A 21,563-nucleotide genomic window follows, 5' to 3' on the forward strand; every position below is an offset into this window, starting at 1 on the left:
CTGCTGCTGCTTCTTGGGCGTGTCCCCGTGTGCGGGGGGGGGGGGGGGGGTAATGGCATGACCTGCAGCAAGAACTAGGTGTGGCTAAATTGGAGTGACACAACTTGTATAAGCAATAACAGGACTTATGGATGCACACGGCAAGAAATTATTTAGGCAGGCATAGGTTGTCTGCAGTTGTTGTGCAGTGCACTTAGCAAATGAGAACAGATGCCAAAAATATGTTCCAGAACATAAGAGAAGTGATGCCAGGCAGTCATTAGAATGAACTGAGAATTACACCTCAAATACAGAGAAAGTAAAGAAGCATTCTGCAGTATCTGTACAGAATAAGAACAGGGAAAAACATACAGGAGAAGTACTACTGTACAACCTCTATAGATACAGAAGAGATACCGAGAATTACACCCATCATGGAGAGCAAGGAAAGTGCTACTGTGCAACCTCTATAATATAGAAGAGATACTGAGAATTACAATCTGCATACAGGACAAAAGGAAGTCCTACTGTGCAACCTCTATAATACAGATTTAAAACAGACAGGTGGGGGGGAATTTATCAAAACTGGAGCAGACAAAATCTGGAGCCGTTGTACATGGCAACCAATCAGCTTCTCTCTTCAGTTTGGTCAGCTAAGATTTGAAAATTAAAGAGAGAAGCTGATTGGTTGCAGTTCAGAACTGCTCCAGATTTTGTCTGCTCCAGTTTCGATAAAATTCCCTTCAATGAGTATTATATTCCATATACAGCACAAGGGAAATGCTACTGTGCAACCTCTACAGATGCAGAATTACACCCAGAATTACACCCAGCATAGAGAACATGGGAAGTCATACTGTGTAACCTCTATAATATAGAATAGGAACTCCCTGAAATATGTTTCCCCTTTTGAGTATTTCCCATCTATTCCTGCTCTGGCAACAACTCGTATTTTTAGGATTTTACCTCTCTTCCAGCCCTGGTGCAATGGTCATCAGGATGAATCTCTACACACAGACATCAACACCTGACATGGCTTGCTAACCCTTACCAACTCTATCCCAAACAACACACAAATTGCCCAGGCTTTGATAAATAGGTTCTGGGGCGTGTAACATTCTTTGATAGTTGATAGTGTCATCTTCATTCGGTTTTATTATGCATCTTCATCTCATAATATGTTAAATATTTTGACAAAAATATATATAAACTATATAAGTAGAACATCCTGGCTCTGTATACACCAAGTAAATCTTACTCAATTTGAAACTTTGAAGCAAACATCCTGCCTGAAGGTGCCCATACACCTTACGAATATCGTACGATAATCGTATGCGATCAACTTTTTGTACGACGATCGTAACGTGTGAGTGCCCGACCGATAGTATTGTACAATCGTACGACTTTTGACGGTCAAGCATGTTTGAAAACTTTGGTCGATCGTACGATGTTCGCATGGTTGGTGGCGTTTCCGTCCGTCAAAAGTCGTACGATTAACACTGCGCATGCGCAAACGGAAATAATTGCGGTCAATTACCGCAAGTCGTCTAGGTGTTTTTTTTTTAACTACCGCTGATTAAACCTTTCAATAATCGGGGCAGGATGATGCCGTCGTACGAAAATCGCACGACGGTTCAATCATCGGACGAAAAGTTTCGTCCGATAATCGTAAGGGGTATGGGCACCTTAAGGGTCTTTTCCAAACTGTCACAAACCCTGGCCAGGCGATGGTCAGGTGCCCACAAACCCTGGCCAGGCGATGGTCAGGTGTCTGTACACCCTGGTCAGGTGAAGTTTAGGTAATCACCAATTCTTGACCATAATGTGTACTTAAATGGTGTAGTGATGGTGATTACTCACACCATTTAAGTACACTTTATGGTCATACACCCATTTAGATGAGCCCTTACTTATAGACCTGACTTTATGGCTAAGCTCTACCAGCAGCCATCCCACTGTACAGTGAGAGTCCCTTTCCAGGCCACTCATGCAATCTCATTGGACAATGGAATGCCAATTGGCAAGGTTTACCCATGAAGTGGATCAACTAAACAGCAAATTGTCAAAACTCAGGAATCCTCTCTCCTATGATTGTTAGCTCAAAGAATCATGAGCAGACAATTTAAAGCGGAACTAAACTAAGCTCCCCTCACTCACTGGTGCTGACATCTTCACAAGAGTGTTTGGATAGCAACTGGAATAAAAATTCAGTTTGAGGGTTTAATTGTTCGATTTGTGAATGGCACCCCAACAACGTACGGCAACACAGGGTAAAGCACTACCATTCGGTGTGCTATGCTAGAAAAAAAAACGCTACAGGTCCAATTTGGTCTATTGTGCATTAGCAGGCCATTTAAATGAATAGCCTGCATAGCATGAATATCATGAATATCATGTGCTTTAAAGCAGCGGTTCTCAACCCGTGTAACTTCATGACCCACATTTGTCTTTGGTCATTAAGTTGCTACGCAGGTCGCTTTCCGGTGCGGCCGATTGAACTGTGGTGCGTTTGGGGTGCCAAATGAGTGACAGCGCAGTGCACCTCCCACACTAGATTGCGTAGTAGGTGCAATTGCATGGTACAGGACTGTTCGATTAATGCACTGTACTAGTGTGAACGGGCCCTCCAAAGCACTGACAGACACACACAACCACACATGCAATCTCACACACACATACACCGTCCAAAAAAAAGATTTTTTTTTTTTTTTAAGATCCATCCAGTTTCCCTACCTTACGAAAACTGGAGTGGATCCTCAGCCTGGGGTCCAGTGTGGGCTGCTATGCTGTGACGGAGCTCCATCCATATGTGCATTGCTTGTACAAACCCCTTGCGCGCCCTCTAGAGGTGTCGGGAGCCAGAATGTGACATCACCCTGGTCCAGGCACCTCTACAGGACATGCGAGGAAGCTGTAAGCAATGCATGTATGGATGGAGCTCCCTCGCGACCATATCCCCAGCCCACGCCACCTTAAGCTGACGCTCGGCACTTAGTAGTATATGAATGGCTGCTTAGCGCGAGAAACATCTCACCTAGAAAAGTGGAAGGCATGCAGCGACCCACTGAACACGGGGTCGCGACCCACTTTTGGGTTATGGCCCACCAGTTGAGAACCAAGGCTTTAAAGCACCACCCTGGTACGAATGGACCCTAATATCTTAAGGGGTAAAGGTATCTCCTACAGGGTGCAACATGTGTGACAGGATCATGATGTTCCCCCAGTGATGTCAAGGCTGACATGATGCCTTAATCAGCAGCTCACTTACAGGACAGGTGTTGCAGTCTCAGTAGACAATCACAGGTGATGAAATGAACATAAAATCCCATATAAAGCTAATTAGCCCAGCTGTGCTGCTACCTGACTCCCAGAAAACAGGCAGCACTTCAAAAATGTTTTTCCATCATGTCCAACTACACAGTCACATCTAAATATTGCATAGTTATAACTATCTAATGCTGGCATTTATCCTTCAATATAACCTAGCAATTATGAACAATCTCACTACCATTTTAGACAAATTTACAGGACTGAGCGCCAGCTGTTTGAAACCAACCCCGTGGTGTATGGAGCAATCTGATATACTGGAGCGAAGAGGCGTTCTGTAGGTGCAATTCAAAATAAATAGTAACATGCAAATTAGTGATGAGGTTGGGCTTGGACCAAGGTCACCCAAACCCGCTCCAAAATCTGATCGAAGGGGAAAAATGCCTAAACACACACATTACAACCAGTCTTAAGGTGGCCATACACTTTACAACCATGGTTGTAAAGTAATTAAAAAAACGTACGATCTGCCCATCTTGGACAGGCAGATCATACTCTCGATCATCGCAAGCCCGCCCCCCTGAGGGGCGGGCTTCCGATGACCGCAATGCTGAACGGGAAGTGTGCGCGTGCGTACACCGGCCCGTTCGGCATTTGTCTCCCGAGCACCGTTCAAACCAGCCGAAAATCGTACGATTTTCGAATGGTTTTCTACCGTGCTCCTTAGACAAAAGACGTGCGACCGTACAGTAGAAACGGTCGCACGTCTTCGTTCACACTGCTCGATTATCATACGATCGCGGGATTTCCGTGATTCTCGTACGAGAATCGAGCAGTGCATGGGCACCTTTACACTTGATCAAGTGATCACACGGATAACGTAGAGGCCACCACTTTGGACGTCCTTCAGCAAATGCTAACCTCCTGGCATTCCCCTTGATCCTCGAGTAACTTACCTTAAACAAGTATGCAGTAAGTGAATTCAGAATTCCTAAATCTGCACACTTGTGCCAGGTCAGTGACTCGGGTATTATTGAAGCCGGAGACAAATGGCAGCCATTTTCAGAAAGAGGGGGCAGCATTTTATAATCCAACCCGGCTTCCCTTGTGAGATAAACCATGCAAATCACTTTTAATTTCATACTACTGAGTTACTTACTGGAAACATTACTGAGTTGTGTTTTTCTATACATCACCGCACACATATGGTGTGAACGGGCCACACAAAAAACAATTGAATATTTATACATTTGTAGTGATGTGCAGAAAAATGCAGCTCAGCAGACATGGTGTGCACAAGTCCTTAGGGCTACTTCTCACCATCTGCATTGGAGCTGGCTGGCCGTTGTTTTCAGAGCAACCCTAATACAAGATAAGACTATTTGCCTTGTCACGGATGGTGCCCATTTTTTAGCGCACACCACCACGTTCCTGCCGCAACACGGTGGTGTGCGCTGAAAAAAAGTAAGGCGTTTCCTACTTTTTTTCAACACAGCAGGATGCAACGCGTTATAAACAGCTCAAACTCCGCTGTGCCCGTAGGACTGAAATGCGACATTTCAATAAAGTTCTAACAAAAAAACAAAAAAACACTGCGATGCACTGGGATCAGCGCTTTGGCATTGTGGCAGTCACTGCATACCAGACGCTGTGCAGTGTGAATTGGCCCTTACAGAGTAAAGGTGCCCATACACCTTACGATTATCGGACGACAGCCCCATCTTGCCCTGATAATCGCAAGGCTAATTTAGCCGTAATTAACGAAAAGCACCTGGACGAAATGCGGTAATTGATTTGTCGTATTTTCGTTCGCGCATGCGCAGTGTAGATCGTACGACTTTTGACGGACGGAAACGCCAGCAACCTTACGACAATCGTACGATCGAGCAAAGTTTTCAAACATGCTTGACCGTCAAAAGTCGTACGATTGTACAGTAATGTCGGTCGGACACTGCAATTCACACATACGATTAGCGGACGAAAAGTCGATCGCATACGAAAATCGTCCGATAATCGTAAGGTGTATGGGCACCTTAAGGCTAGGTTCAGATCTGAGCGAAGCCCAGGACGCCCGTCCCAGGAACGTGCGATTGTGTGCGCATTGATTTGAATGGGGTTACATGTACTTTTTTTTTGCAACACACCTCGCGCTGCTTTCTCAGCCATCGTGTTGGATTGCACAGGCAGAATTGCGGTGGGAAACTGCGCTTTCCGCCCAGGACAACTGGAGTGCCATTAGAAAATAATGGCTCCGCCAGCGCGATTGGCTGTGGTGGGCGACTTCGTGACCGCTCGGAAATCCATGTGGTTTTGTGCACGATTGCCGTGCGGTCATGGAACGCGCAGGTGTGAACCTAGCCTTAATATGTAGGCTGTGGTTACTGAAAATGATAACAGCCTAGTGTTATGTTGATCCGAAGGTTTCAATACAGAGTCACTGGAACAAATGTGACAATCAGAAGTTCTAATGTTTCCTCTGACTTAACCAGTATGCTTGTACCAGGGCAGTGTCTCCAAAAAGAGAGGGCAGAGCCAGCCAGGTAAATAGCATTTCCAGAATAAGGTCAGCACAATGGCATTCTCTGTACACTCACTCAATATAGTAAAGTAAAGCATTATCCACATTACACATAATCAAATCCAACAACATGATATATACAAAGGCAGAAATTGACAAAACAGATACAAAGTCATATAAACGCTGCAGCAAACAAAACCAAAACCAAACAACAACCGAAACCATAACCAGCAACATGGCAATGGAATATTAATACATTACCTACCCTTCAAGCCTGCAGTAGTTATTTTGGATGCTCCTGGTTATGTGTACAGATGCAGACAGCATGCATATAGACAGTATGCGATACACAAGTCACATGACTGCGATTCTGCACTTCTTCCAATCAATACTAATAGATTTGGAATTCACAACACAGGAAGGAAAAGTAAATCAGGATCTTATACAAGGTTATCCCTGGGCCCTCTCTTTTTCAAATGGAACTACTGATTCGACACTCAGGAGTGTAATCATATGCTGGGGAGGAGTTCGGGATTTTGGGTGTTCTCATTTGAGTTGCATTTAAAGAGGAAAAGTCAAGATCTTCTTTGTTATAGGGAAATGTTATTCAGGGCTGGACAAATTCCAGGAGCCAGGTCACCAATGCTCCATAAACATGACAGCTGACGCCCAACTTTTCAGGTTTTCTCTAGCAGTTGTCAATGGAGCTCCTAAAAGAAATCCTGCTGGCTCTTGCATTGGACAGACTGGCTATTGAATCCCATATTCATTTGGAATTATAATACTAATTGGTCCACCCCTGTGCTAATTGAGTCTAAGCAGTGCCCCGAGGGCCCATTTACATTTATGTGTTGAAGTGATTGGACAGCCAATGTGCCAAAACATCCCAAAAATGTGACCTATTATTTTACAGCACAACCCAATGCAGGTATGTTGCCTTAGTGTGTTGGGGTGCAATCCAGTTGAATGGGATGCATGTAACCTGCAGCTCAGTTGTTCGCACTTCTGCCTTGCAGGGCTGGGGGTCACTGGTTCAATTCCTGGTCAAGACACTATCTGCATGGAGATTGCATGTTTTCCCTCTGCTTGTGTGGGTTTGCTCCAGTTTCCTTCCATGCTGGAAGGTAAATTGGCCTTAATGTTTATGTATGCATGTGAGATAGGGACATTACTCTTTACCACTGCTGCAGCTTGTTTTCAACAGGAACCAATAAAGTAATGAATCATCTATTCATTAGTTCCCCTTAGTCTTCCCTGCCTCTGTTGTAAGAGGAAGGGGAGGGATTGGCAATGTAAACATTGCCATGTGGTCGCTGTGATAATGAATTACAGCGATCACAAGGCACCAGTCTAATCGGCTGTGCTCCTGAAGCCGATGCTCTCCACTATCTAATGCTGGATGCATGCACATATAGTAGATGGAAAGAGGTGCAGGTAGGTCCTCCTGAAACAAACAAGCAGGAGGTTAAAGTGACAGCTAAATCTTAAAAATACATTCAGGCAGAGCCGTAGCTAGCTCCTTTTGCGCCCGAGGCAAGAACAGAAAATTGCGCCCCACAACAGACGTGTTATGTCACCCTATGCCAACGCGCACGCGCGGCGTCATGTGACGTCATGCGCCCCGCCTCCAGGATGGCGGCAGCAAATAGCATAAAAATGTGTTTCATTTGACGGAACTAATGAAAAAAATTTTAGTTTCCGGTGTGTGTGTGTGTGTGTGTGTTCTGGGGGCTTCGAGGGGTCTAAACAGACCTCTGACATTTCCCTTTTGAAATTGAAAAAGAGATTTGGGACACAGAGTCCTCTGCCTATGCAGCGGGGGAATGCGAGGAGAAGCTATGTTGGACGTCTGGCGCCCCTGTTGCCAATGGCGCCCTGTGCTCGCCATGGCAACAGGGGCGAGGGGGCGCAGCTAGGCTGGCCCTGGCTATGCCCCCTCTCAGCTGCGCCTGAGGCGAGTGCCTCACTCGCCCCATGGTAGCTACAGCCCTGCATTCAGGTACCTTAACTATTAACAACAATGTATCTTATTTGTGTGTCACTCAGCTGTAGATCCTCAAATCATCTCTGAATTGGTGGTGACACTGTCCTTCCTTCTGGAGGGGGGCTACTTTTGTTCTCCATGGTCCCTATGTGTGTTGTAAAGTAGTCACTGCTCCAAGCTCACTCCTATGAGCTACTTTACAACACACACAGGGACTATGGGGAACAAAAGTAGCCACCCTCCAGAAGGAAGGACAGTGTCAGCGCCAATTCAGAGATAATTTGAGGATCTACAGCCGAGTGATACACAAATAAGATACATTTATGTTTATAGATAGGGTACTTGAATGTATTTTTAAGATTGAACTCCTGAGTTTAGTGTCACTTTAAACCCTTTGGGGTTAATTTTCTAAATGAGCATGTTCAATTGCAAAGTTAATTTTTGCTTTGCAAGGGAATTTTTACTTAGCTTAGTGAATGTGGTGAAAATTTTCTTTGCAAAGAATACCCAATCATGTGCAAGGAAAATGAAGAAAAAAAAACAGTATTTCTGCTTGCACATGATTGGATGATGGAAGTCAGCAGAGCTTCACCTCCTTTATTAAGCTAGGGGGAAATTTATTTGCAAAGTGAACAACCTATTTGCCATTAGTAAATCAACCCCTTGGTCCCCCATACTGTATATTTGTCATTTCTACACTGTAGACATTTTCTCTATACCAGCTTTTCTCAACCTTTTTACCCTAGAGGAACCCTTGAAATAATTATGAGATCTCAGGAGACCTCTGCTTAAAAAAGATTATACCTACAGCTCATGGTACGTTAGTATGAGCAATAAGTTGAAGAAAGTTTAAAATAAATGAAGAAGTAATGTGGTGTACTTTGCATATTTGACATCCAAGGCATACTTTATAATCCGGTTACCGGCCCTCTATGACATTAATTTTAGGAATATTGTTGAAATGAATAACAACTGCAGAAAAGAAAGGTAGGCCGTAAAAACGGTGGTGTCCTCTAACATTGGTGATCCCTGTAGAAGTGCCCCCTTAAATTAGTGGTCATTGTGGTAGTGACCCATTAGATTGGTGGTCATTGTGGAAGTGACCCATTAGATTGGTGGTCAATGTAGAAGTGATCCCTTACATTGGTGGTTATTGTGAAAGTGACCCCTTACATTGGTGGTCATTATAGAAGTGACCTCTCATATTATTGGTCATTGTAGAAGTGACCCCTTACACTGGTGGTCAATGTAGAAGTGACCCCTAATATTAGCGGACAATGTAGAGGTAACCCTTACGTTGGTGGCCATTGTAGAAGTGGACCTTCACATTAGTGGTCAATGTAGAAGTGGCCCCTTACATTATTGATCAATGTAGAAGTGACCCCTTACACTGGTGTTCAATGTAGAAGTGACCCCTAATATTAGCGGACAATGTAGAGGTAACCCCTAGGTTGATGGCCATTGTAAAAGTGGACCTTCACATTAGTGGTCAATGTAGAAGTGACCCCTAATATTAGCGGACAATGTAGAGGTAACCCTTACGTTGGTGGCCATTGTAGAAGTGGACCTTCACATTAGTGGTCAATGTAGAAGTGACTCCTTAACTAGGTGGTCAATGTAGAAGTGGCCCCTTACATTATTGATCAATTTAGAAGTGACCCCTTACAATGGTGGTCAATGTAGAAGTGAACCCTAATATTAGCGGACAATGTAGAGGTAACCCCTAGGTTTATGGCCATTGTAGAAGTGGACCCTTACATTAGTGGTCAATGTAGACGTGACCCCTTAACTTGGTGGTCAATGTAGAAGTGACCCCTCACATTGGTGGCCAATGTAGAAATGACCTTACATTGGTAACCATAAGCTCCATAAGACTCATGCAACAGCTGCGGGTTGCTGTGAAGTGCTATTCAAAGCAATGACAGGTGCCAGTGCCCGCAGCTATTCGCATGTAATCACACATGTTGTGATTACCTGTGGACGCTCACCCCTGGACCCAAGTTTGTTCGCATGAGTCTCCTGAAGTAATTCATAAAATGCATGCAATCGTCACCATTCCCAAGTCTCAATAGGAATAAAAATATCAAAGCTGAACTCCAAGCACACAGTTTAAATACACATTTGGGGGCTCTGATTAGACATTTTTGTAAACTTGTCCTCCCATTTCTGAAATTTTCACAACCCCGCCAACCTGGTGACCTGACTTTCTTTGCTGCTGTTACACAATACAGCTTGGTTCCCTTCCTGCCCCCCGCCAGTTGTTCGACAATAAAGAAACAGCAAAGGACCAGTGAGGTAATCTCTCTGATCTCCTCCTATCAGCACATGTGCATGCAGGATATCTGATAGGCTCCTAGTACTGCTAATCCTTTTCCCAGTCTGAGTGCTGTTGTACCACAGCCAGAGATCAGTCAGATCCCGGAACTTCTCGCATTTAAAAACACGTGCAATGGTTTTAATTAACACAATTCATTGGTGGCGTTGTCTACCTGCCTGGAGTTCAGCTTTAAAAACAAAAAATTAACAAGACAATACATTTTCTTATTACAAGGAAAATCGGCAAGCGGCCACGTTGAACCGCCTACAAGACTTTGGCTGAGAAAGACACAGCGAAAGGAAGCTGAACATTATCTTAACCAAGAGCACAAATGACAACATAAATCAGGCAGGTCACTCCCTCACCTCTTTTTTCCTTTTCTTTGTCTTGGCCGCCTTAATCTCTTTAGATTTTTTGGATTTTTTCCTCTTCGGCGTGACGACCTGTTCCTCGGGAAAGAATTCCTCTATCTCCGGTTCTTCCATCCGTCTTTCTTCCTCGTCTGTGAACAGAAACAAGAGGGTAGAGCGTCAGTGACTTCCTCCCGTTCTATTTTCCGCGTGTTCCCCGCAAATAAACAAAATGCAAAATAGATCTCCTGCCTCTTAATCATCCGCAACCCTCAGGATTCCTTTACTCCTCTCCGCGCTGGAACCTGTTATGCTGAATTCAGGCTAATATGACATCTGGATCATAAAGGTTAGAAGGGAAGGAAAACTGAGCATGCTTTACGCTGACAATCAGCGGCATGCTTAAAAAAAAAAAATGTGACGTCCCTATTATCCAATCGCTGCTCAGACGATGAAAGCATCTCGAGGTTGTTTAGGGCAATGGAAAAACTTTTTCTTTTCCAGTTTGTGCACATTGTATCCAGAATTATAATTCACATTTTGTTCTTCTTGGTCTTATTTATTAGAATTTAAAACTTAGACTGGCCTCTTAAACCTCGCTACCCCTCCGTGGCAGCGCGTAAGGTCCCTATGTGTTCACATTCTATACACTGAGGGGAAATGATCAAAACTGGAGCAGACAAAATCTGGAGCGGCCGTGCACGGCAATTAATCAGCTTCTCTCTTCAGTTTAGTTAGTTAAAGGAGAACTATGAGGTGAGTGCTTTTCACTCACTCAGTAGATCGGGAGGTGAGCGAACATATACCGGCGTTCGCTCACCTCTCGATCCTGTCACGGCTCTCTGCCGTGACAGGATAAGGAGAACTATGGGGAAAAGCCCTGACCCCATAGTTCTCCTTTTAAGATTTGAAAATGAAAGGGAGAAGCTGATTGGTTGCCATGCACTGCTGCTCCACATTTGGTCTGCTCCAGTATTGATAAATTCCCCTCACTGCATTAGACATGTGCAATTCGTTTCGTTCTGAATCCAAATTCGGAAGGATTTTCCGAAATTCGAACACATCCGAATTTCCGAATCCCAATGCATCCGAATGTGTCCGAATCCAAATTTCCGTTTCCAAATTTCAGATCCCGTCCGAATTTTGTTTAAAAACTAAACTGTTCGGACTTGTGACTTTTCTGGCCAATCGGATGTGTTTTTCGGTTTAATGCATCCGAATGGGTCTGAACATGAATTTTTGTTACAGGAACATGTAAGCCATATACAGTATATACATATAATACCAAAGCTGAGGCTCATAGACCCGAATGGCATTTGGGATCCAAATTTCTGAATTGCATTCCGGAGCTCCAGTGTATAGGATGTGAGGATGCCGAGGGACATTCATCCCTGCAGCGGAGGATGAGACCACCACTGCCGAACGCCCTGGCGGTGCCATTATTTTCTAAAGGCACCTCAGTCGCACCGGGCAGATCGCGCGCCGTGTGTCACAAAAAAAGGTACGTGTACCTTTTTTTTCGCAATTGCCACGAGGATGTAACCACATTGAGATCAATGGGGTCGCGCAGCAATCGCTGTGTGCAATTGTGCACAATCGTGCGGTCCCGAGACACTCGGCCCGGGATCGCCCACATCTGAACCTAGTCTGAATGGATCTTTGCAATCAACGACACCACTGCTCAATATCGCTCAGCACTAAATGTCAAGTCCACTCAAAGCCAATGTTTGTTTTTTTCGAATCGGGCACTGATGGTCTGAATCAGTTTTTCTGCATCTGCACCCTCATCGCAGGGGTGTCCTTCCATCTCAGCAGTGTGACACCAACATTTGTAATTGCCATTATTGGGTGGAGCCGGCAATTCTGGTTGGAGATATCTTGCAGGAAGATTATAAAATCCAGGGCCGGATTTGCTCCCTCTGCTGCCCTAATGCCAGGTTCCTCAATGCGCCCCCCTGTATGCAGGCCACATACAAGTGATCTCTGCAACATCGCCGAGATCACTTGTACAAAACAAGCGGCGGCTTCCCCGCTGTACATTTAGCTCTGCTTGCCCAAAGCCGGGCTAAATATAGAAAACAACTACCTGCCCGGTGCCTGGAACTGCATGTCCCGGGCGTCGGGAGATAGAAATTCCACACACCTGCTGCCCCTCTACTCCCTGCTGCCCCAAGGCCGGGCCTCGGTTGGCCTTGTGGGAAATCCAGCCCTGATAAAACCCCCGAAAAATACTAAAACTGAAATGTGAGCATTGAGTGGAGTTGGCCTTTACACCCCCACATCGGCGATTATTATCACAAGAGGAGTCCCAACGGTCGCATCCCTTGCAAACCTCAAGCCGCTCGTTGGACGACCTTATAAAATTAAGTTGGAACATCTGGCCCGGTGACTACTGTCTTGCAATCTAATGTTACGAGAAGTGAAAGCGGCACTCAGCCTCCTCTGCAATCAGCTGAAGGAGCGGTAGAGTGGGGAGGCTCCGGGCAGACAATGTATTCAGATTTTATGATGCATGTATTGTTGCCCCCTGAGGGACACAGGCTAGACTGAATACAAAGACCACATTACCTTGGCAGCTGCAGACAGGAGATTCTGCAAATCACAATCCAGCATCGCAGCAGCAGCAAAACAGGCTGTGCGGATCTCCTGCATCAATTAGGAATATGTGGCAGCTGCAGGAGCATCACACTGACCTCTGCGGTGGCATACGCTTTAACGCTTTGCTTTTTTTAGGGGTTATATTTATGAAAGAGGACCAAAAAAAGCTTGCTTACTGACTTGCTGCTCATACCTGTGGGGCTGAACTCCACATGCAGATGAAATACTTAAAGGGAAGCTGTTTACCTGCCAAAGGATTTGTATTTCTGTCCAGCCAGTTCTGAGATTCATACAGCTCTTCCACACAGCACAGCCAGGTGGTGCTGCCTTTCTCCACCCCCAGCCTTCTGAGCAGCAGACGGATTAGGTCATCCCTCCGCTTACTCCTCCTACCAGCATCTTGTCAAAATATTGGCATACAGTACACCTGTCCTGCCCCCTCTCCTGCTTCTAGTCTCAGTGCTGCTGTACAGGGATTGCAAGAGGCTAATACCAGTTTGAATTCAGATACTGCAAAATAAACCCAATGACTTATTACTGAGTACAAAGCAGCATTCATTTGCATCCTTTGTATCAGCCTGCAGTTCAGCTCTAAACCAGAGTTTAGAGTGGTGAGACTACAATTCCCAGCATGCATCTTTCTCTGGGAGTCATGCATGTGGCTGTTCAGCAACAGTTGATGTGTCAAGGTTGCCTGCCCCTGCTCTAACCCCTTGACTGGAGGTCAAAGGGGATCTTGTTTCAAGGAGCTGGTGCAGGAAAACTTTGCTGGCGCTCAGGGCCGTAACTGCAGATTAAAGGGCCCCATAGCAAAAATGTGACGGGGCCCCCCTGACTACCTTTCTTTGAGCTGTGAATAACGATGCCAATATCCCAAAGACCCCTCTTTTCATGTTCTATGTTTATTTGCCTCAACAACCTAATGGGGCCCCTTCCACCCCAGGCCCCATAGCAGCCCCCAGGGATACTATGGCTATAGTTACACCACTGCTGGCGCTGATACCTTTGCTGCTGATAAGTTATTGATTGTGGGAAGAGTAAAGTTTAAGGCCAGATGCACACTTCCGCATAGCAGTAATGTGTGTTACAACAGCGTGAGTTATTGCACATGACGTGCGTTGCGGTGCCATTCATTTTGAATGACAACCCAACACACTGGATCAACACACCTGTGTTCTACGTGCCACAACACATGCTGTACGCTGGTAAACGCTCAGTCCTGTGTATACATGTGTACAAGTAGGGACGTATGTCTACGGAGTGCCTGCGTCCAGGAGTGTACATGCGTGCCTGTACACATGTACAGTATATGCTCACGTGAGTGCTCACATCGTACATCTGCATCCTGCCATTGATTTGTACAGAGGACTACACACAGCATCTGTGACTCCCGGAGGCAGAAATATGGCTGTTTTTTTTACCGTGTACCCTCATGTGAATGAGCCCCTCAACCACCTGACAGCTTCTTATCTCTCGCGGACTCGATTGGCAAGATCTCTGTGCTGAGAAGCTGGAGAGGGCCGTCTTTAATACTGAGTGGACCCTGGGCAAAATTTTCTTGGGTCCCCCCCCTGCTATGCAATTTGGCTCTCCACCCCCAGAGGAAGACGTGGCCCCGCATGAGACGCCATCCGGCGTACGGCAGGGGTTAGGCAACACTATGCGATTCTGATCGCACAGTAAACAAAACGGTGACGCGTGTATATCTTTTGTGGGCTCAAGGAGCAGCTGCTTTGGGCCCCACAACAACAACTGGGCCCGGAGAAACTGCCCCTTTTGTCCTGCGTTAAAAACGACCCTGGAGCTGGAACACATACCTAAAACTCCCAGGGGGCTTGGTTTGTACCCTTGGTGCGCAAAACTGTGATTACCAAACCCCAGGGGCGTCCCGAGTCTAGGTGTCACCCGGAGCGGATACCGGGTGACACCCCACCGTGACGTCATTGTGCATGTGCGTGACGTCACCACGCATGTGCGCAATGACGTCATCGCACATCTGCGGTCATCTTATTGATACCTGCCGGCGGCCATCTTGGTGATGGACGCCGCCAGGGAGAGGAGGGGACAGTCATACGGCGGGGTAAGGTATGCCTCCTCTGTTCTGAAACTGTCATGCTCTCGGTCCATGACCAAGTGCCTGACTTTTCAGAAGGGGTGACAGTCATTTTGGTGTCACCCCTCCAATGGTGTAGCCCGGGTGCAGGCCGCAGCACCCTTGTGACGCCACTTCCACACCCCCCTCCTGGCTCTATCAGTTGCGGCAGGGGCATTCCCGGCCCCCTTTGTGGCATGTAGCTGCGGATGGGGGAATGTCCTGGCCGCAACTGATTGAACCAGGAGGAAGGGTCTGTCACAGTTTTGCATAGGCTTGGGTGAACTGGGTCCACACCAATCTCCCCCGCACATCTCTAGTGGTCAGGAGCAGAGCCGGGAATTATGGCAGGGATGTCATGGGAACACCGACACGTCTAAAATACTTTTCACTCCATGCCCCGCCCTCCCGTCTTCTTCTGCATTGACTGGATGTGTGTCCTTCAGTCCATCTCCCACAGTGACATCACGGCGAGTCTTCCTTAGCGGTAATGTGAAATGTAACAGTCCGCTGTCCCCAAGCATCAGTCATATCTCGACGCTTCGGGTTAAATGACTAATTTCCTCTCGCAGACCTCAATTGTCTTTTTTTTGGACCACCGCCAAGGTACTTGGTCACCTCTGTTGGTCTCTTATTGTATGTTTTGGCCATTGCAATCACGTAGATATATTTTTAATTATCCGGTGTAATGTTCTGTTCCCTTCCAGTGACTGATTGTGTTTTTTAGGACACGCTTTGGCTGACACTTCCCGGCTATAACGTTGGACGCGGTGCCAAGAGGAGTTGTTCCTTCAGTATGCTCCATCAACTCGCACAGCTAAAACATTCCTAAAGCTGGCCATACACCCTACGGCAGGAGTAGGCAACTCCAGCTTTAACTACAAATCCCATCATGTTCTGCCTGTGGGAGGCATTCCTGTAACTGTCAATTTTGCAATGCCTCATGGGACTTGTAGTTCCACAACAGCTGGAGGGCCGGAGTTGCCCACCCCTGCCCTAAGAGGTTCCCAGAAATCACTTGATTCCCCCATTTATATGTTAAACAGTGTGGATGTAGGGATCACCCCTTCTGTCTAACTCACGGCTGTCAGGCTCCCTGAACAGTGACTAAGTCTGATTGGCTGCAGTTGCTTTTCGGCATGGAATTTTCCGATCTAGGTTTGTGCCGGCGGGAACACAGAAGGAACGAGTTTTGCCCGATTCAGCACAAAACAGACCAAATTGGATCTGTGTATGGCCGGCTTTAGTCTCCCAGGAAGTTGCAAAAATAAAGCTGGAAATGCTACCATTAGTCCGCGGTCACGTGACCACACAGGTATCCCTTCCCAAGTTTTTACCATGTACGAGGGGGCGTGGGACCGGCAACGGCATTAAATATGGGTTGGCAGGGTATGTAGTTCCCTGTTAATGGCTGTAGGTGGGTATTTGGGTCGTGGGCCGGTACTTTAGTACACCCGCGCTTGCGCACAGACGTATACCCTCTGCGCCCAGTGTTGTACATCCATACACATGCGCATGGAAATACTGGCATATACCCACCTATTCACTTATGTGGTTGCCTGGTAGCCTAGTAGGGAAATTGCATCTGGGTTTACATTTGACAGGTGAAGGCATTCATGTGCATGAGCCTTTAATGTGTCTTGTAGAACAGCACTGGCTAAGCTGAGCAGAAGGATGGATGTAGCACCATGCATTCATTTCTCCTGCCAGACAGAGTCTGATGTCTTCTGGACAGAGAATAAAGCTCTCCTCCTCTGTCCTATTACAAACATGAAGTCATAAAACAACACTTACTAGAGATAATACACTGACTGTGCCTGCTGAGTGAATGCCCAGGGACCTCCCACGCGCTGCCGGCAAGGCACATGAGAACCCGCCTTCAGCATCTTACTGGAGCAAATTACCAGCCAATCAGCTCTTTCCTGGAGCAAACTATCAGCCAATCAGCTCCTTACTGGAGCAAACTACTAGCCAACCTGCCTGCCCAGTGCCCACTGCTGTCTGCCTGGAAGTTAATATGTGATCCTAACACTGCACCAGTGACTGTGTAATAAGAGCTCACCTCCATAATCAACAGTAAAATATTGCGAGGGGACATTATCAAAACTGGAGCAGAGAAAATCTGGAGCAGTTGCCCATAGCAACCAATCAGCTTCCCTCTTTCATTCTCAAAGCTTAACTGAGCAAAGTGAAAACCGAAGCTGATTGGTTACTAAGGGCAACTACTCCAGATTCTGCCGGCTATAGTTTTGATAAATACCCCATGTATACATATACAGCAAGACAGCACTAAAAGGCATAGTCAATATTTTGCAAATAATTTAATAAATGCCCCCACATTCATTTTTTTTTAAAAGTTGCATTTGTTACATTTTTGTATTGAAGCCTGCAAAGCATTGCAACCGCGATCAGTGCGTCACAGGTGCAATGCACAGGCTCCTGCAGGAGGAAGTCATGAATGGACTATGAGTGTGGTGAGCTCTCTGCACTTTGTGCTCCATTGAGATCTATGAGTCCCTCCTCTGCGGTGGCAGATGGGAGTTCCTATTCACATAATGATTGACGCAGCTGTGCAAGCGCAGGGATTACAACGCTGTGATTCTGGTAAGTGGGGTGGACAAACACACATAATGAGCACTACTGCCGCCTAACACGGCCATCTTTGTTGCGCTGGTGGCGTGGGGCGGCGACAGGAAAGATCGCCACTCACGAGCTTACATAGTATGCCAGTGTCCAAGGAGAACAAGTGCAGGCAGGATGAGGTTGGACCACACCAAATCACTGTACTGATGTCATCATCGTTTTCATCAAACGTTATCGTTCCTCCATCCATAATGTTTAGTGTGGATGGTGCAACCGAACTACAAGTGCATGGGCAACCTAGGAGCCAATTAGGTGATTACATTACCGGTGATCACATCTTGATTCCCAATGGTGTGGTTACCATGACAACCAATCATGGTGATAACATGCATACAGACTTCATTATGGCTCTGTGCACGAGGGGACTCATTCACACCAGCGGCCATATTATTATTATTATACAGGATTTATATAGCGCCAATAGTTTGCGCAGCGCTTTACAATATAAGGAAGATATTACAATCACAATACAATTCAAGACAAGTTGGCAAGGAGGGCCGTGCCCGTGATATGTTATGCTATGCGTAATGCAAGCCCGCTGGTGTGCATCGCGTGGGGGTGTTTACTGTTTACTTTTTTAACTTTATTGAAATATCACAAAATTACACTTTTTTCAACTCAATGCCCCGCGGTCACGGCGCGGTGACATGGGTGTCTGCATTCTTACCCAAGGCATGCCATTGCACATATACGCTGTGAACATGACACAATTGATTTCCATGTGCCCTCCAAATCCCGATTCAATCAGGAACCGGCGGCTCCATAACTGCCCCGACATTAGCACTGATAAAGCATCACTCTGTCTATATCAGGATGATGACGGCGGTCTTCAGCAATCAAGCTCAGGCTTCTCCGAGGCACTCTGAACATTTTCTACAAGCTCCTCGGCGCAGCGTTGATCATCACGTCTCGTCCACCTCCTCAATCACGGCTCACCCAAGTCATCTGGAGGCTTTGAAAGGCTTTGTCATTACACACAATCACAGAAGTGTTCCGGGGAGGTGGTGGTGGGAGGCCGTTACCTCCGACAAGCACCTACTCATCACGCCGCTCCATAACCACAGACGTGACAGGGAAGAGGGACATGGGGGCTGTCCGTGGCATGCACGGGTTACCTGACTATGCATGTAGATGGCTAATTTAAAATCAGCAATAATAAAAAAAATTATTATTGATACTGATTTTTATTTTACAATGCGTCGGCAGGGATCTCCGACGCATTGTAGACATGAAATCTGCCATCCAATCAGGATAATCTCACGCAGACTGGGCAAACATTATCTCATGCATACAGGTAAAAGATGAATATTCTAGATCTAGAGGGGTCAGCATCTTTTTACACATTTTGGGGTCTATTTATAAACAATTTGCAGAGCCGTTGGTCCTGTGAATCCCTGTGAACGTTTGTTCTGTGTGAATCCCTGTGAATGTTTGTTCTGTGTGAATCCCTGTGAACGTTTGTTCTGTGTGAATCCCTGTGAATGTTTGTTCTGTGTGAATCCCTGTGAACGTTTGTTCTGTGTGAATCCCTGTGAAAGTTTGCTCTGTGTGAATCCCTGTGAACGTTTGCTCTGTGTGAATCCCTGTGAACGTTTGCTCTGTGTGAATAGAGGTAAAAACAAATTGTCTTCTCAGGTCGAATTTAATGTAATGCACATTGTGGCCACTAGGTGGAGCTTATTTTTCAATAATCCAGATCACACGAATATACATGGCCTAGCAAAGTATTTCTTTACATTTTAGCCCAAGCACTTAAAGTCGTCATGTTTCCAAACAGCTCCTCTCTCAGCTCGGTTTCACAGAACAAATCAGCAATAATAAAAAAAATTATTATTGATACTGATTTTTATTTTACAATGCGTCGGCAGGGATCTCCGACGCATTGTAGACATGAAATCTGCCATCCAATCAGGATAATCTCACGCAGACTGGGCAAACATTATCTCATGCATACAGGTAAAAGATGAATATTCTAGATCTAGAGGGGTCAGCATCTTTTTACACATTTTGGGGTCTATTTATAAACAATTTGCAGAGCCGTTGGTCCTGTGAATCCCTGTGAACGTTTGTTCTGTGTGAATCCCTGTGAATGTTTGTTCTGTGTGAATCCCTGTGAACGTTTGTTCTGTGTGAATCCCTGTGAAAGTTTGCTCTGTGTGAATCCCTGTGAACGTTTGCTCTGTGTGAATCCCTGTGAACGTTTGCTCTGTGTGAATAGAGGTAAAAACAAATTGTCTTCTCAGGTCGAATTTAATGTAATGCACATTGTGGCCACTAGGTGGAGCTTATTTTTCAATAATCCAGATCACACGAATATACATGGCCTAGCAAAGTATTTCTTTACATTTTAGCCCAAGCACTTAAAGTCGTCATGTTTCCAAACAGCTCCTCTCTCAGCTCGGTTTCACAGAACTTTCTGTCCAGTATAAGATCACAAGGGACAGAGCAGTCTCCAGCAGCCGTCCATCTACTAGCTTGGAGAAGGTAGAATGAAGGAGGGAGGAGTGGGGATCAGGGAGCAGGGAAGTGGCTTGACTTACTCATCCTATGGGTTTGTGGAGACACACACAGCTCCATAGGAACCTGCAGGGGAAAGCAGTCACCCTAAAACAGGAGACCAGCTGATTCTGCAGGAAACTTAAACTTTTAAAGATTAACATGCAGCATCCATTGTAAGTGATTTAATCAGCATTTAAAATAGCGTAAAAACATTTCAACTTTAATGTATGAGTATTTATTGCCTTTGCCCCTCAGCTCCATCTAGTGGCCAGAATATGGTATTACATTACATTCAACCTGAAAAGAAAATAGACTAAGAACTTTCATTCTTCTCAAGTCAAATGTAATTATGTAATACCACATTATGGACACTGGGTGGAGCTTAGGAGCATAGAAAATAAATAGTGACTTCCTAAGCGCCATCTAGTGGCCAACCTAAAAAAATAAAAATAGATGAATGTTCGTTTTTGCCTCTATTCACAAAGAACAAACGTTCACAGAGATGCACAGAGTGGACAGCTATGCAAATTGTTTATAAACAGACCCCTAAGTGTCATTTTTATAAGCATTAGGCAACCGCCATGCCAGATCAGCTTTTGGTGCTGGCCCAACTCCTCAGCCTCTCACCTGACCTCCCTCCCCAGGGTAGGAGCCAGGGGAAACACTATAGAGTGTCACTTGGGTGACAACGCTGATTCTGCTGGGGCTGATGACATCACATCCAAGATGGCAGCGCCCGGCAGCAGTCTGAGGGCTTTTAGAAGTCTACACAAGGTAGACTTTTACAGGTCAATAACATGCAGAAAATAAAATGAAATGCTCACATAATCCTATGGGAAGATTGTTACTGAAGTGAATAAATGCAAATTGAACAGCGTTGTCGCACTGTTACAGGAAGTGGAAAATGAGTGGCTCTACTCTCAGGATCCACAAGCAGTAAAACATATAATTCTCACCCCTCACTCAGCATCTTTAATGAATCCAGCTTTTGCTCTCTAGGCAAAGTTATACTCATCCTCCTCCGAGCTGGCCGGCTGTGACAGCGCTCCCTCCAGCCTGTCTGTGCAGCAATAATATATTCCTAGGTTTCCTCACTTCCCATACACGCTAGACATGTAAGCTGCGGAAAAATCCGGTTCAGTTCGGTTGGGATATTTCGTTATTTTGGGATTCGGATCCAAAATTCGGATTCAGACGAAATGCAAATTTTCATTCGTTTTCGGACAAGTTTACGAATATTCGTCGCGCATACCACAGAAAACCATATACAGATATTAATACTAAAGCTGAATCTCCTCCTAGACCCGGATGGCATT

The 21,563-nt window shown here is 45.7% G+C and overlaps 1 protein-coding gene across 2 annotated transcripts in view; it reads right to left on the minus strand.

The window, feature by feature from the left end:
* Positions 1–21,563, minus strand: part of CHD5 (chromodomain helicase DNA binding protein 5) — a 117,321-nt gene that overhangs the window by 92,091 nt on the left and 3,667 nt on the right. The window contains exon 2 of one of the 2 annotated variants that reach the window (XM_018552455.1): positions 10,431–10,567. The exons of the other annotated variant lie outside the window; for it this stretch is intronic. Within the exon in view, the coding sequence (XP_018407957.1) occupies positions 10,431–10,567 (137 nt within the window). The remainder of the gene's footprint in view (positions 1–10,430; positions 10,568–21,563) is intronic. 2 annotated transcript variants of the gene reach the window in all.

This window comes from Nanorana parkeri, unplaced genomic scaffold, assembly GCF_000935625.1.
Source record: "Nanorana parkeri isolate BGI_ZX_2015 unplaced genomic scaffold, ASM93562v1 scaffold5, whole genome shotgun sequence".
Taxonomy (NCBI): domain Eukaryota; kingdom Metazoa; phylum Chordata; class Amphibia; order Anura; family Dicroglossidae; genus Nanorana; species Nanorana parkeri.